At 39.5% G+C, this 17,311-nt stretch overlaps 1 protein-coding gene across 2 annotated transcripts in view; it reads right to left on the reverse strand.

The window, feature by feature from the left end:
- LOC134531766 (SET and MYND domain-containing protein 4-like) overlaps positions 1-17,311 on the reverse strand; it is a 334,526-nt gene that overhangs the window by 14,759 nt on the left and 302,456 nt on the right. For both annotated transcript variants that reach the window (XM_063367658.1, XM_063367659.1), the window contains 3 exons: positions 11,153-11,330; positions 5,849-6,072; positions 3,484-3,645 (listed from right to left, as the gene is read on the reverse strand). In XM_063367658.1, coding sequence (XP_063223728.1) covers positions 3,484-3,645; positions 5,849-6,072; positions 11,153-11,330 — 564 coding nt within the window. The remainder of the gene's footprint in view (positions 1-3,483; positions 3,646-5,848; positions 6,073-11,152; positions 11,331-17,311) is intronic.

Here is a 17,311-nt window from a genome sequence, read left to right on the forward strand (position 1 = left end):
AATACCAGACATTCGTCTAAGAGGGAAGCTGTAGCTATAATATATAAGCACCTAGAAAATATAATAGACGCTTTAAATTATCTCAGGACTAGCCAATAACAACAGCTGAAACAAAAACGGAAGCAACTTCTCTTCTAAGTAATGTCAAAATGTTTGAATTAATTGTCCTCTACCGTTCTTGGTATAGATAATTTAGCGAATCAAGCCGCATTTACGTCGTCAATAAACTATTCCTAACAGAGAACATCACTACCGATCGATAAGCCAAACATATTAACCGTCGGATCTCGGGATTAGAATAAGAAACGTCAAACCATTCCATTAATACAATGGAATATGTTTGTTGAGAGGGGCGAAGATTAAAGCTATGACTTGTCAGTTCCGGGTGTTGATTCTACAAATAATATAACGAATTCTTACTAAACTGGGGGAAATGTTTCAAGCCATTCAAAACATTACTAGTTTATTTGGTTTACTCATTGGAGCTCGGTTTGAAACAATGAATGGTCAAGAATTCAAGAACCAGGCACTTTATTTAGCTACCACATACAAAGAAAAATTAGACGGCGATAGAAGTGGATAGTTTTAAGTAGGTATCGTCCTTAGATTTAAGCCCTAATATGAAAACGGCTATACCAGCAGATCTTCTGTGGTTAATGTATAAGAACAGACTTGACGATGCGCACCACAGCATAACGACAGCATTTAAAATTCTACCAGTCTCAATTATCTCCAATCAAAGGATTTTTAGCAAACTAAAGATATAAAAAGTTTCCTCAGAATTTATTAGGACAGTAATGACTAATCAACCTGAGCATCATATCACTAGAGCACAGGTTAATTTCAAAGATGTCGTTTGAAGACATTGTAAAACGTTTGCAGCCAAAAAAGCCCTTAAAGTTTAATTTTAGTTCAAGCTTTCTGTGTAAAAATTATTTTTTTCCACACTTTTTCAATAGATCAAGAAATTGTGTAAAACTTCTTCAGTATAGTACTAAAAAAAACTTAAATAAAATCTGTTATTCCTAATATTAGTGCTATTTATCATAGTTAAATATCCTGTTCTATCTGTTGATTTAGTCACCATATATTCAAATATTATTTGATAAACCATTTCATTTAATTTTCAGCATTTATAATAAAGTGAAAGAATACACCAAACATGGTAATCTAAGATTTTTTTCTTCAATTAAATAGCTTAGAATTAATTTGGTATTTTATGTTGTACTAAAAATTAAATGACTACAAATAAATCTATTTATTTATCATAGTTGAAAAAAAATATTTGGAATAGTGGAATTAATATGTGGGGGCGATATGAGGTGTTATCAGGAAGGGTTTTGGTTTGGTTGGTTTGGAAACATAAGGGTGGGAGGTGGGTGGTGGGTGACGGGTGACGGTCAGCCGGGGAGGGGGGAGGGTGGGGGGTCCAAGGATGAGTTCTTGTCCCAGGTGTAAACTAGTCTAGTTACGTCCCTGACAGCTGATTATATTGACTTGAAATTAAAAAAAAAAATCATTTTGTATAACAATCTCAGGATTAATATGGAGTTTATTTTATTGTGATATTTCAAACTGATCCAAAGATCTGATGATAAATACCAACTTCTCTGCGAAAGAAGGAAAAGTTAACATACACACAAAATACCCATTTAGGTCCAAAAGATCAAAATTCCCAAATATTTATTTACATAGGCCTAACCTTTATAAATTTTTACATACAAGCGAACAAATTAGGGGACACGGGTTGTAAATAATATATTTTTATTTTTATAATTCACAAAATTAAATAATAAATGTGTAGTGCAAGCTGCCGGTTGATATAATGACGGCGTATCATTCTCCATTAGGTGACGCGGCCTTTCAGGTTATAGTGAGCTTCGTGTCACTAGGGTTACAACTCGGTGCTACGGTGTTGGGATTGAACCCATGATCCTCGTCACGTAATTATTTAATGACCGGGTAAAAGTCACCGTATTCATTTCTCGAATGGCTGAGATATGCTTTATTGTGGAATTGAATTAATTTTGCGAACTGGCTCACAGTTTACCTAACAGACTCTAGGTTAGTGAAAAGCCCTCAACCAAAGAAGTACCGAATCACAGACTCCCCAGTTGAGGCGTTCTCACTAGTCAGTCAGTAGGCCATATTCATAGTACTGTAAAGTTTATTCCAGAAGTTATTGAACCCTCGAATTTTCAGTGAGCGATTTCGGCCAATGAGGTTCCTTTATTTTTAAGTTCGCTGTTGATTCAATCAGTTCAAAAACAGGTAAGCATACCTACTTTGCAACAACAATTAAAAACCAAAAAAATTTATTTTTTTAAAAGCCAATCTCCAGTCTGAGTTCGATTCGATTGAAATGCTTAGCCGTTACACTGGAGAATTGAGGTTTTAATTCAATGTGGATGTAAAAAAATATTTTCATAGTCTGTTTCCGAATCTGTTAGGTTATATTTAGTAAGTTACTATTCAAACCGTCTCCTATTAAGTAAAATCGGTGAAAAGGTTCTACAAATTAAGTAATTTTTACCAACATAAACAAAATATAAAAATTTAAACATTCCTTATATATTTATATCAGTACCTATTGGCTTAACGTTGTATATATTTTGAAACACATTTTTCACCAAATTACGTTGTAATGTATTGATATAATGTATGTTGGTAATTGCTTCGTACTAACTAACTTAACTAACTTTTTATGACGGTTATTTGTATAGAATAATTATTTAGAATAATGGTTTTAGAAATTTAATTTAAAAATTATTCTACACTATAGCATGTAGAGTAAAATTATTAAGAAACAGCAGTAGGTACTTTAAACAAGTTTCACCATAAATACTATATCAGAACCTAAAGAAAAACTTAGTATGTCAGTGTCACTGTGGTAGGACCAGCTTCACATGTGCAACGAGTTATTATTCGTTTTCTCGCTAACTAAGGTATGAAACTGAGTGAAATTTTGAAGAGACTCCAAGCACAGTTCGGTGATGCTACTCTGAGCAAAACCCAAGTGTTCGATTGGGTCCAGAAGTTTTGAAATGGTCGTGATAAAGTGGAACATAAAAGCCATAAACAGTATCCGGCAACCTCTTGGACATACACCATACAGTCCAGACTTGTCCCCGTGTGACTGACGTATGTTTTTTGTCCACTGAAGGAGGCATCAGGAGGGGGAAGGTTTGAAGACGACGCTGCGGTCGAAACAGTACGTGCGCAAATGGCTGCTGGGGCAGTCGTCTTAATTTTTTCACGAGGGGATCATAAGTTTTCCTATCCGAATGAAAAAAAAAAAAATTCTGTCGAAGGAAACTATGTTGAAAAATAATACATTACATTTGTATTTTCATCAATCACCAATAAATCTGTATAAAGGAATTCCGGCTTTTATTTGAATAACTCTCGTATTCACACATACAAAGTCTCATACGCAAATGCACACGCACACATTGAAATTTAATATTGTATAGATGTACTTACATGATTTGGCGGTAGTAGAAGGAAAGAAGCCTGCCTTCTGAAGATACGTCAGTAAGAAGATAGCCATCAGAGTTCTCTGGAAAAAATCTATCGCTGATCTTTTGTCCGAATGTGTAACGAGATTAAATACTTCCATGTATTTGTCATCCTTTGACGTGGGCCCTAAGGAATAAGAACAAAACATCAGTTGAATGTGAAATATCAGCCTTTTAACTGGACTAGTTTTTTTTTTACTTTTTCTATTCAAACAGTGGTATTATTTTTGTTATAGAATACACACAACGAAAACTCAAAACGTAGAATTTCCTGATATTAAATAACCTTTGTTTGTATTACATTACATTTTAAAAATTTATAATATGAGAAGTATTCAGATTCTTTTAAATAGGACCCTTCAATTTATACTACAAATACAAGTCAACATACAAGCCTTTTTTTATTTTAAAATGTCTTTTTAGCTCTTAGTAATAAATATTCCTATTTTTTTAATTCGCCTTTAAAAGTACTTACCTATTTACAATTTATAATATAAGTGTGATATTACTTCCCAGAGAAAAAGGTTTTCATTTCAGTGTACAACAATGAATACCTCGTAAAATTGGAACCCAACAGGATACGTTTAGCTAAAAGAGGATGCTGTGAATAATATAATTAGAGTTTACTTCAGGAGAGCCACAAACTTGGGGGAAATGGAAAGAGTTGGTCAAAAATGGCTGAATTAATTTTCTTTATACTTCCATCTCAACCACGCATAAAAAAATGATAAGAACCATTTGACACTGAAGGCGAGATAGCCCACCAATCTGGCCATGTTGTAACTAACAAAAAAAAATTGGTTGTCTATAAAGTCGGTTCACGGACGATAGTTCAACGTGACAACGTCATAAAAAAAAACATTGCTGAAATGATTGCATACGTTTATGAATAAAATTGAATTATTTTTATTTTAATAATAAAAGAATAAATACTTGAAATTATACTAGTATGTAATCAGATTTTTTTAAATGCAAGAATAATTAACCTTTATTGCCGAAATTGTTGTTGTAATAAGCAATGAAAACCAGATTAACTTTTCACTTCACTTTATAAACAGTCGACGAAACAGTTGACGTGTAGATGACTTGTAATTAATTTTAAAAACTGGCGTTTAGCTATAAAGTTTAAATATAATTGTGAACAAGTTTTCATATAAATCAACTGTAATCAAATATCTATCATCAATTATATGAATCACCATAATTTTTTAGTCAAATGTAACATAACCTGTTATTACTGCACTCGCCGACAGCGTAACGGAACACAGCGTAACGGGACACTTTTTTCGTGCCTGCAGCCGGCGTTCATCGTTTTATTAAACGTTGTCACGTCAAAAACTGTATTGTAGCGTAACTTGCCCGAGAGTGAGGAATAGGACGTACCATATATTCACCCACATCAATCTCCAACCATCGATTGCTCCAGTCCTGACCGTTGCATTTCTCGTTACGCTACGGTGAGTCATCGCCTCACCTTTTTTAAAATGGGTAAGGAAGTCTCACTTCGATCAATTACAGGGACAACCATTAGCTTATATCCCGGAGGGCCAAGGGTATAGCCCACCCTCTCCCCCTGGTTCGGAATTGAAATACTCCTCACTGTGGGGGCCCGCTTGCGCCTACGGTATAGTGACTGTGGGACGGGAATTACTAATGTAATAATTAACGGCAAAACAATGTTTTAGGGCAAGCTTTTCCAATACTACATAGTTCTCCGCTTATTGCACGCACAGAGAAGTCGGAACGTTTTCATGAGTTGGGGGGGGGGGGGGGGAAATATGTATTACACTTACCTCAGTCCTAGAGCGGGGGGTCTGGGGGCACTCCCCCAGAAAAATTTTGAAGTTTAGATGCAAAATTGTGCTATTTAATGAGTTTCCGAACCAAAATATTAAATATACCATTCTAAGAATTTGATGACGTAGTATGTATTAAATACGACTCTGACAGTAGATGTAGTACAATTTAAATAAAAAAAACCATCTAGGAATGTGCAATAATTTTACAGTATATTGACAATCATAAATTTGATTTTCTAATCAATGTGATCACCAATGCAACATTTGTAACTACTGGTTGAGAAAAATACTACTAGGACCAAACATTTATTCTGGGAAAAAGAGGGCGGCGAAATTCTACTCTCGCCCCCCCCCCCCCATGAATAACAGCACGGGGGCGACTCGCCCCTGCTGCCCCCCCCTGTTCCGACGTCCCTGTGCACGCATACAGGCCTAGACCGCCTGATGAGACGACTTGTGTCGGTTACCCCCGCGCGTGGTTCCCTGGCAATCGGAGAGAGGGGGAGAGAGAGAAAGAGAGAGAGGACTCACCGGCGTGTTGTCGGATCTGCTCGCGGCGCTGGGCGAAGAACTCGAGTCCGGACTGCGTGACCAGCCGGAGCGCGACGTGGCAGAGGATGCTCATGCCCGAGCCGATCAGCAGGTCCATGAACCGGCACTCGAGCTTGTGGTAGGAGCGGCAGGCCTCGTCCCGGCAGGTCGTCGAGCAGAACGCCAGGCCGCTGCAGTGCGGACACGCCACGGGGGCCTTCAGCCTGGAGGACAGCGAGGACCCTCGTCAGACAAGCGCGGCTCCAGATTATCGGGGGAGGGGGGGGGGGGTGACTGAATTGTTGCCCATTGGAAGGGCAGCTCTTCAGGATTTTTCTGACAGTGGACACTTAAAGAAACATGTTTTCAGAAATTGGATGGGCTGCCCTTCCAGTCGCTGTACAAACAAACCATTGCCAGACAAATCCTAAAGGGCTGCCCATCCAACGGGCAACAATTCAGCTCCCCCATTAAGGGGATAGCCCCTCATGAGCCCATATTTTATTTTTTAAGTGAAACATCTTTGGGTGCATGAGAGTAAAATTTAAAGTTTGAATTTTACAGTGTGTGTGTGTGTGTGTGTGTGTGCTCTCTCTTGTTTCAGAAAAATAGATACCTATAAGTATCCTGTACAGTCAGCTGTGAGTGCCTTGAATTTTATATCTGCTACCTTCGTGCTCACGTTCCTTTCCTGTTCAACCAGCAGCGTAGAGAGCGCTGTTGATGCAGTCTCTGCATTCTCCGCATAGATAGCGCGTTATATAACCGTGTAGATAAGCTGTTATTTATTTCACATTTCGTTTCAGAGATTTGGTGTGTTCCAAATAGCAGAATTGTTTGAAGGAACAGTAAAATTCACAGTTTGAATTGCCAAAGAACTTTCACTTATATCACGTGTACTGAGTTACGTGCACTCTTTTTTTTTCTAGGGTGAACTTATGTTAACATAAATACTTCAGTTAACATTTTAAACTTGTGTTTCATCAAATGTTGTTTGAAACTATTAAATAGCAGTATTTGAGGCCATAAATATGTAAATATTCCAAGCATATCTCTGAGTTATTTAGACTCCTTTTCACTGAACCACTCAAAATGTGTCAGAGTGCGGTGGCGTGGCTTGTTAGGAAAACACGCAAGAATTGTCTTGAGCCTCAGCGAACTCGCCTCCCTGCCAAATTTCCACTCGCCGGTGTAAACATGTAGCTGGAGGAAGCAGAGAAAGAAATTCCATCAAAACACAAGGTATTGGATTCATTGATTCTTTGCTGAGCAATAATAACATAACGATTTCTTACCAACCTTTTTTTTTAATTCTCCCTGAGTATTCATTTGCAGGCATGTCCCAGACTGCGATTGATTACCTCCTGCCCTTCTAAAATATACCTTGATCCCGCCAACACTCGAAGAACAGCTATGTTGCAGGAAGTGGTTTGATTGTAAACGCACCAGCGTGTGCGCGACCCCCGGCCATTGCCCATGTGAATAGTTGTGTTTGGCTTCATTTCACCATGGTGCGTTTCTACTGGCGCTCTCGCAGTGGCCCAGTGTGAAGGGAGCCTCCATATTATGTTTTGTAACTGCATCCTTTCTTTGTGTGATAGCCCCTTCCCGAAAAGTCTTCCTGGAGACGCCCCTGTCGTCAGGCCTACTTCACACCTACTCGACAGCCGGGTGAACGACGCCGGGCACACGTTTGTGGGAAACAGAAGCAAAGAAGACATTTCGTACCTGGCCGACCAATAATGTGATGGTCGGGTGAACGACACCCGACTCTCGCGCTGTCGCCGAGGGAAGCCTACAGCTTCCACTGTCGTCGGTGTAGGGGAGAGAAGCTGCGTGTAGCGTGTGGTGCGAGGTATAAGAGGCGATTACACCAAGACGTCACATATCACTTATTGTAGTTCTCGCCTTGTTTTTTTTCCTTATTTCGTGCTTTTTTTCAGGGTTGGCTGAAGCCCGGGCTTTAGTGATAAAAACCCTACCCATGCGAGGTTTAAAACACGTGTTTCTGCACATCACTTTTTTCTTCAAAACGTCAGCATATTGGGAGGGTTTTCTAAAAAAAAAAATATTTCAAACAATTAACTTGAAAATTTCAAGCCTATCTAAAACCTTCTGTTTAGTTTTATACACTTTTAGTTTTTTCACATGAATATTATTTATCTTATTATTTACACGAATTTCTAAGGGGTTAGTTATAATAAGCTGACATCAGCCGGTGTTTTGTACTTTTGTGTGCATCTGTAATGTAAGTATGTGTTATTTATGTTGAATTCTATGAAAATATTAATATTTGTAACTGAATTTAAATTTATATTAATATTTAAAAAAAAAAAAAAAAAAAGCACATTTGGTGAAGACGCACTGCTCCTGCTGAATCTTTTTTTTTTTTTTTCGTATGTCATATCGGACACCTCTATGAATGATAAAGTCTGTCGTGCTGTTGCTGTTTTACAAATATATAATCGCAGCACCGTACTCACTGACAGTCAACACTGCGTTAATCGCCAAAAGCCAAATGTGTAAACGTACCACACCCAATAATCCACTCTGCTGTAGACACACCTTAATCTGAACTTCTGCGCCCGGCTCGTCACCTGCTTCTCGCGGAGTATTTACGTATATGTCACAGTCACTGCGCTGCGATCGCAGGTCCTCTCAGCAGTGGAGCGGTGCCCTGATGCGCGCGAATTCAAATCTGCGCGCTATTGTTTGCGCCTGTAGCTTTGCAGTGTTTCGTTTCCGGAAATTTGTCCGTTAATAAAAAAAATTGCCTATTTTTATTAGGCATTCCGTGCCACCTATTAAATTCATGCCCCGCAATTTGCGAATAGCCTGTATATATTTCGGCAAATTCGGAGTTGACTTCTCCCAAACGGGAGCGCGCACAACTAACCGTGTCAACTTGCCTCAATCAATAGACAGTTGAAAATAATATATTATTTCAAGAAAAAAATAGAGGGGGGGGGGGGTTTCATGAATTTACTTGCATGTCAGAAAAATAAGATCTTTAACTTTTAAATATAGGTATATTTTTTGTTAAGAAAAATATATCAAATAAACCGCTACTAAAATTGTGCGCTACAGAAGCGCACTTCAAAACAGTGCCTCAAAACACCCATTTTTGCATGGAGTTAGGAATTGTCAGGATATGGCATGATGTGACGTAGTTGAAGTCACTTTTTTAACCTCGCCATCGCCACATTGTTCTGCCCAAAACATTGTGTAAATGGTGCTTGATGACGTCTGGTGATGGTTAGGAAGTATGGATTACAATCTGTGGCGTTAAAAAAAAAGATTCTTTCATAAAATAAAGTCATTGAAAACTGTTTCCACAATGCAAAGATTACACTTCAGTCAATGTTTTGGGCATCTAACCAACATGGCGTAGATCCTGACCTGAAAAAAAAAAAAAGGCTGCGTGTGGTTACCATGTAGCCATGCAGACTTGGCCACCCGCTGGCTTGCATTGCCATGCCGTGGTCAGGACTTTGTGAAGGAGGGGGTCCAGTATAAACTTTATATAATTTTTTATGAGTAAGTTAGCTTCATAACCGAATTTTAAAAGAAAATCAGGTGTCTCACTAAAATCTCAGTGAACAGACTTTTAGAACTCCAAAGTTTACACACAGACATTTAAGTAATGATTTTGTTCAAGAAAAGAAAACTGAATATTTTATATTTTTGATATTTATCTAATTATTTTTAAAAATTTGTTCTGGAGTCAATTTGTTTGATGATTTTATAAAAAAAAACAGTCATAATTACATACACACATATGTATATAAATTCAATTAAATACATGAAACACACATTTCAAGTTTGTATGAAAAACATGCTAACCGTGTGCAAACTGGGATTAATAATAGACTACTTGGAAACACAATTCCTGCAGTTTCTGTGCGTGAGACATGTCGGGCTATTAATGGGGAGGAAATACATTATTGTAACCCACTAATAATTACAACAATACTTTCAAAATAACCCCTCTGTAACCTTACGTATAATTTTTTACATTTTCTTTCTGCATTTGTGTTTTTTATGTGTAACATCTTAGCTCTCGGTACACGACATTTGGCAGGGGTAATTTCGTGAATGTAACAGAAGTCGCGGAAACGTAACGGAAATGTGTAACCACGATGCTGTCATCTGTGGCGGATAGTGCGAACTAATGTTCTCAAAGGCAAGGAGAAATTTTGAAGTATTAACTGTTAAACGTGTTTTTAACACGATGGGTGGACACTTTAATAAAAACTCCTTGTCGAATATCAGGTTTAAAGCCGGGGTCTAGTAAATTTTCTAGAGTTTTTTTTTTGTTCGCTTTTATCGGAGTCATTTCGTTATATAGTTTAACAATTCGCTATGCAAATAAAATGATTCGATAGTGGACCTAGCTTGCTCCAGCATAAATGTAATTGGAAACACAATTTTCGTATATTTATCACGCTCGGCATTATTTTTAAGAAAATCTTCATTAAATAACGTGCCCGAGTTTCGCATTGTAAGTGTATTTGCAACACGAGAACACACGAAATTTGCTCGTTACCGAGGTGAGATGTTACCCATCTGTGGCGAGTACTGAAACGGGAGGGGTCCGGAAACCTGTTGAAACCGAGATGGCGTCATTAGGCTCAAATCCCTCCCCGTGGAGGAGGGGAAGCCTACGATTCACTCAACCATCTGGACATACCCGAATACTCACGTTGGCAAGCCTTCTTTCAACAGACGAGAGAGCCAAACGCCCGATCGTGCATCTTCGGTTTTTTTTTTTGTTCACTGTAACTCATGATCACTAATGGTCAGTTAGGTTAGGTTAGCTACATTATAAATACTTTAAAACATTGTGGACGGTTGATTTGGTTAGGATAGCTACATTAAAGATACTGTGAAATCATGTAAACGGTTTCCTAGCCCTGGATAACTACATATTAAAAAGTTTATTTGCTAAGCAACCATAAAATTATTTTACAGTATTTTTAATGTAGCTATACTTAGGCCCTACCTAATATAACCAACCATCCACAATGTTTTAAAGTATTTATAATTACTTCTTGCTAATTTTTTAGAATGACATATTATAAGTTAAACCCGCGCAATTGGAGAATAAATGCCCGCCAATTTCCCCCCCCCCCCCCCCAAATAAATACACCTGTTGTGGTAAGAAAAAAAAAGCTAGCATGAACTTGGGGAACATCGGGTTTGGCTCTCTCGTCTGTGAAAAGCGGGCTTGCCGACGTGAGTATTCGGGTATGTCCGGAAACCTGATCTGAAACCAAGATGGCGGAGGAGGAGGGCGCGCCGCACCTGGCGAAGCAGTGGTGGCAGTTGGAGCCGAACTTGTCGGGCAGCAGGCAGGCCGCCAGGGCGTCCTCTGCCACGAGAGTGTCGCCGGCGTGCACGCTGCCCAGCGCCACGGCGAACCTGCCGCAGTCCTCGCTGCTCGCCACGCCCATCAGCCCGCAGGCGGCCGGCCGGTCCTCCCCTGGGGCGACAACAGTGCCACGCTCATCGTCCGCGTGTTAACATCCTAGCTCTCGGTAGGGGCGCAACAACTAAATTTCCAAAAGGGGGGCAATATACCTTTTAATAAAGAATCATCGATCCCCCTGTTGTATATGTTACAGTTGGTATGTGTGTTTTTAGTATTGTACAGTTGGTGTAATTTCCATGTTGTGTATTTGTTGTCTTGTAAAAGAATGGCCTGCTTGGCGTTCAGTCATATTGTGGTGTTCACGCAGTAAAGTTATGGAAACGTCTACCGTCTTATTTCTTAACAGTCACAACACCCCCCTATTGAAGCGGGGGGTCCGGGGGTCCTCCCCCGGGAAAATTTGTATTTCAAGGTGGAAAATGGTGCTATTTAAGCAGTTTTATTATCTAAAAATCGATTACACAGCACTTTCTTTGCCCCCGTTTGCTCCCACTTCAAGGTTTCAGAGGGGGGGGGGGGGGGGCATAATGCCCCTAGCTCTTGGTACACGGCTTATGGTGCGAGTGATTTCGTGAATGGAATGGTAATGTGTGACCATGTCGCTGCCATCTGTGGCGGATGGCGCGAACCGAAGTCCGCAACGCCATAGGAAAACTACATGTATTAACTGTTTAGTTAACAGCCCTTTCATTACATTGTTTAAAATTTCGGTCTGCTAATCACATGATCCAATAGCCGACATAGCTGCTCCAGAAATGGATTCTAGTGGTGGATGCGGATACTACGCTGTTTCGCGTTCAGAAATGTAGTTGAAAAACACATTTTTTCCTACATTTATCACGCTCGGCATTATTTTAAATAATTCTACGTTAAATTTCTTCATCAGCTGTAGCTAATTATCATGAAATGGCGGACACAGTAGCTTGCCAATTAGTTCCAGCGCCAACATGGCTGGCTGTTGCACACCAAAATTCAACATTCCCTTTCGATGAAAACTCCAAGATGTCTGTGTAAAATCACAGCAAAAATAATCTATGGACTATGATTAAAACAGCCCATTCTGTATTATTCCTGGACGCAGTGCTTATCACTGCTTCCTCCGAAGCTCACTCGAAGACAAACCACTTCACACTCCCCGCAGCTAGCCGCGTCAAAGCACATCAGGCGCGAGTCAAAACATGGAGAGCGCTCTAGCGTTCGACAGGAATACTACCAGAAAAAAACTTACACACCATCACGTAGAGGTGGGTTGTTACAGCAATTTTCGGTATCTGTTCCAACCTGATACTGATACAGTAATGTACTAGTTACAAGTAGCTGATACTTCTGTATCAGTTAGAGCAGTAGCGGTCCCAGGACCGTGCGACCGGAAGGAGAATCTGATACATTATTTATCACGCCCGGTAATTCTCTACCTCTGTTAGTCTCATGCCCGCCTAATACAGCACAGCCAGTATCAAATCAGTTCAACATTCACTGCAGTTCGTCCTGGCCGTGTTTACCATGTACATTGTTGCGGGCTGTCATGCTTTGTAGTTAGTATCTTTATAGTGAAATAAGGAATGGATAAGTGCAGGAAAAAGACTTCATTTGTGTGTAATTTTTTCACGGAAAATAATGAGTTTGCTAATTGTAATTTGTGTAAACAAAAACTGAGTTATAAATCACCATCGACTAATCTGAAGAAACATTTGAAACGTAAACATCCAACTGTACAGTTACCTGATCAGAATCAAGATAGTTTAACATCACTATCACTGTCCAGAAGTAGGAGCTATGATCCAGACATCGCAAATACGACACCGTACCTCAGCCGAAAAAAGATTCGTCCAGATATAGGAATTCCTTCTACAAGCAGTTTGTCGGTTCCCAAACAAGCTGTGTTGGAAAGAACCAATGTGCATGACTGTAAAGTAAGTGATTTTGTTGTAAGAAAACTTTCTGTTTCTGCTAACAAGAAAATTGATGACCAACTGTTAAATTTATTTACTGTAGATTTTCAACCATTCTCAGTTGTTGAGGACAAAGGGTTTCTAGGATTTGTTTATGCACTAGCACTAAATCCGTCGTATACATTGCCAAGTAGAAAAACTATAACAAACACATTGTTACCAGCTGCTTATGAAACTGTGTACAATAGCATTCAATAAATATTAACAACCACTGAAATTAGTTCTGTCACACTAACAACAGATTGTTGGACTTCTGTTAATACTGAAAGTTTCATGGCAGTGACATGTCATTTCATAGACTGCAATTTCAGATTGATTTCTTTGGTGCTAGATTGTTGTTCATTTGATGTGGGACAATAAACAAAACGACTCTTAACAATTTCGCTCTGCGCCTCTCGTTCAACGCCTTCCCCTGCGCTTCCTCCCCTACATTATTTCTCTTATTTATCCCTTATTCGTCGTGCCGCTCCCTCCCCTTTCACAAGCTCCGCCCAAGTGACCGTCATCTGCGATCGGGTTCTGTGCACGCGCACATTGGCCGTGGTGTTGTTCCAGGAGAATTCTAAACTGATACTAAGTACTTGATACTTGAATAGTGTACTCGTTTGCAGTACCTGATACACGCGTGTATCAGTTACAAAGTAGCAGGTTGATACTTTGCGACCCACCTCTACCATCACGTTACTCATTCCGCGGCAGTCAGCTCAATTACCAGGGCTACGCTAGACCAGGCACGTTCAAAAAATTAATTCACACACTGCCCACGCCAGGCGTAGCACCTCGGGACACGAAACAATTTTTGGCGATCACTACATGATCGTCACAGTTGTTAACGTTTAGGAGTGATAAATTACAAAAGATTTTCCTCACAAATAAACATATATTCGGATAAGTTTCAGTATTTATCTTTGAAATGCACATATCAAAACAACTGAGGCGTGCCCCGCTTGTCTTTTAGCTTTTTTAATTAATAATATTTGGTGCACTTTTATCTGGTCGCGTCTCTAGGCGCTATCATCAGACGCGGATTAGATTTATAATTTGAATTATTTTTAAACTTCTGTGTTTGATGGTTTTCATTTAGCATATTTTAATTATGTTATTTATCACTGGTCCAGTTTATGTCTGTAAATGTGTAAACATTAAAGTTTTTGAATAGCATTGTTTTTATTTAACGTTCACGCACGTACCAGGAGAGTACCATTATAAGTTAATTAATGGCTGGTGAGCCTACTATAACTTTGGCGACAATTGTGCTACAACCAAGGAACTAACGCGTCAATTTGTGTATGTTGTTTCGTCCGGCACCATCTTAATTCTTACTTATTTAGTAAGGCAGTGAGTGAACTTTCGCGAGTTTTCCCACAGGGGACCTTTATTTTGCCACAGACGAGTTACGTAAACGTAAGACTCATTTAACTTTTGGTTCAGTGAACAGACACTTCACTGTGAAGACTTTATGCTTATCAATTCTTAATCGCTCTACTTATTTGTGTTTAGATTGTGAGAATCCCCGCTACCTGCTGGCGAGACTGACTTTCCGTTTATGCAAATCATTACGCCCCGCATGAAGTTTGAGCAAGTTCAATCGCGCAAGGTAAGCGCGCCTCTTCCTCGCGTGTGCTCATAGTTCTCCGCTCGCGCCAGCATTTGACACTAGTAAAGGCATTGCTAGTGCAAGTGTAACTTGGTAAACACCGCGGAGCTGCGGCCGTGACCTTGCGGAATGTGACGTCATAAAATCACCGTAGTATTCAGTTCCATAGACGTTTGGTCATGTCCGAGCGCAAAGTGCATTTCACTCGACTTGACTAGCTGTTGAAAGAGATTTTCGCCAAGGACTTGCGGAAACGTCACTCCTGCAAATAACGGACATTTACTTAAGTTTAGTCAACTGCGTGGGAACATTGCCATTTTCTGTTTAGTGTCCAGGAAACCTATATCACAGGCTAGAATACCCGGACATGTTTTGTTGCATTTTCTCCGCAACATCCAGCTTCAGTTATTTTGCGACGAGTTCGCAAGACGCGATAATTCTTTCATTAAAATGGTACTCCCCACGGCCTAAATAAAGAGAAAATTTGTATAGAGACTTTAGACAAATATTTTAGTTTAAGTCATTTGTATTTCTGCTAAACGAATTTAATTTGAGAATTTCTTTTTACTACAGCTGCACTTTGTCTAATATAATTTGTTGTATAAAGTCGTGATGTGGAAATAGAACGAAGCTGTGGAACTCATTTGTGGAAGCCCTAAGAAATGTCTTTTCCTGTTACCTTTCAACGTAACCCGAGTAGTTTTTGTAGAATATTTCTCAAATATTTAAGATTTTTGCTACTTTGAATTTTGTATAATTATGTTTTTCTACTCACAGTAGGGGTTACACAACTCTCAAGTAGTCTACATCCCGGACGTAGAATACGCTGATTGGCCGAAAACAGAAATTGGCGCACAGTACAGAGAAAAGTCTGAAATTCGCCAATTTTATGTACGCGTGCGCGTTGCTGTGCATGTGCTATTTTCGAGCAGCTGATATATTGTTCTTGTACATTAAACTTCTGTGCGTTGTGCTGTGCGCGTGATGTCCTGAAACCAAACATTTTAAAGGAAACCTTTCCGCATTCGTCTTCTTTCTTGTTGTAGGCTGAGACATATACCAAATTATTATAAAGTATTTTCCCTTGACACATGCAATATCTGATAAGCAATTTTTGCACAGCTAGTGAACTGCGAAACTTTTCAGATATTAAAATTTGCCTTAAAGCTCGAGTCACAATGCCACGACGGACGCGACACGACACGACAGGCCCGACATGCTCAGTAGCCAATGAAAGACTAGGTAGCCGTGACGTCAACACGACAAAATACGTGCTCCGACGGCCCCCGCAAGAAGAAGATTCTATCTCTAATTTCTTCGTGTCGTGAAGCACGACGGAAAGCAAAACGGAAAACTTACAAAACTAAACTTCAAAATTATTTACCTACTCGGTTAATCTTTATGCTGAAATACGAGATTTAAATTTCGTGTGGTGTGCCTTCAACTGTTTATGGTCAACATTATTGTTCTCCATTTGGTCAATATTTAATTTTAGAATGAACCAGCTCGGTGAAGAACTTTTAATTAATAAAGTTCAGGCTCATGGTATTCTGTATGGCATTGGGGTGAAAAAGGGCTACAGAAATCATCCGGAAAAAAAAAAAGAAATCACTGTATTTGCCGACCGCCGTGTTAGAGTTGGTTGTGTTAATGTTGTTGTGGTATTGTGACCCTGCGCTGTCGTGCTGGAGCTATGTGCGACGTCTGATCTGAATTGTCGTGTGTTTTCCGTCGTGGCATTGCGACTCCAGCTTTCCTGGAACACGGATGCCTGCAGTAGGAAAAGTTGGGAAGGGAGGGAGGTAGGGTGGGAGGGAGTGATTAACTCATGGGCGTCGCAAGGATATATATTTGGGGGGGGGGGGGGGAGACTTCAATTGATTTAGTTGTTTGAGAAATATCCATCCCCTGGAAAAAAAAAAAAAAAAGCGGGGGGCCCGGGGGTCCCCCCCCCCCCGGGAAAATTTGGGGGTTGAAGGTGCAAAAAAGGTGGCTTTTAGGAAATTTTTTTTCCTAAATATTCTAATTATAGTTGGTTGCACTATATAATTTTTTTTTATAAAAAAAATATTTTCAGAGAACAAATTTGTAAAAACACAGTTAACATATCTGCTGGTGCTGTATCCACACAAAATCATTAATTTAAACATCAGGAGAAACTACGAAACTACAAAAACTAGATATATTATTGGAGGGGACGAAATTGAAGACTTTTATTATTGGGGGGGACGTTAGTAAAATTTCTTTTTTTTACCTACGTCATTATGTTTAAGAAATATCTATGTTTTCTTTATATTTAAAAATTAATTTTCGTTTTTGATGTTGGCATTTTTCAACCACAGCTTTTTTTTTAGTGACCATATTTCGCCTATAGAGTCCCCCCCCCCCCTTCCCTCTACATGACGTTACACACTCTGGCGAGTCCTGCAAGAACGGCTCGGGTCGTTACCACAACGCCGAAATAAAATTTTATTACCTAGTTT

The sequence above is a fragment of the Bacillus rossius genome, chromosome 5 (assembly GCF_032445375.1).
Source record: "Bacillus rossius redtenbacheri isolate Brsri chromosome 5, Brsri_v3, whole genome shotgun sequence".
NCBI classification, from domain to species: domain Eukaryota; kingdom Metazoa; phylum Arthropoda; class Insecta; order Phasmatodea; family Bacillidae; genus Bacillus; species Bacillus rossius.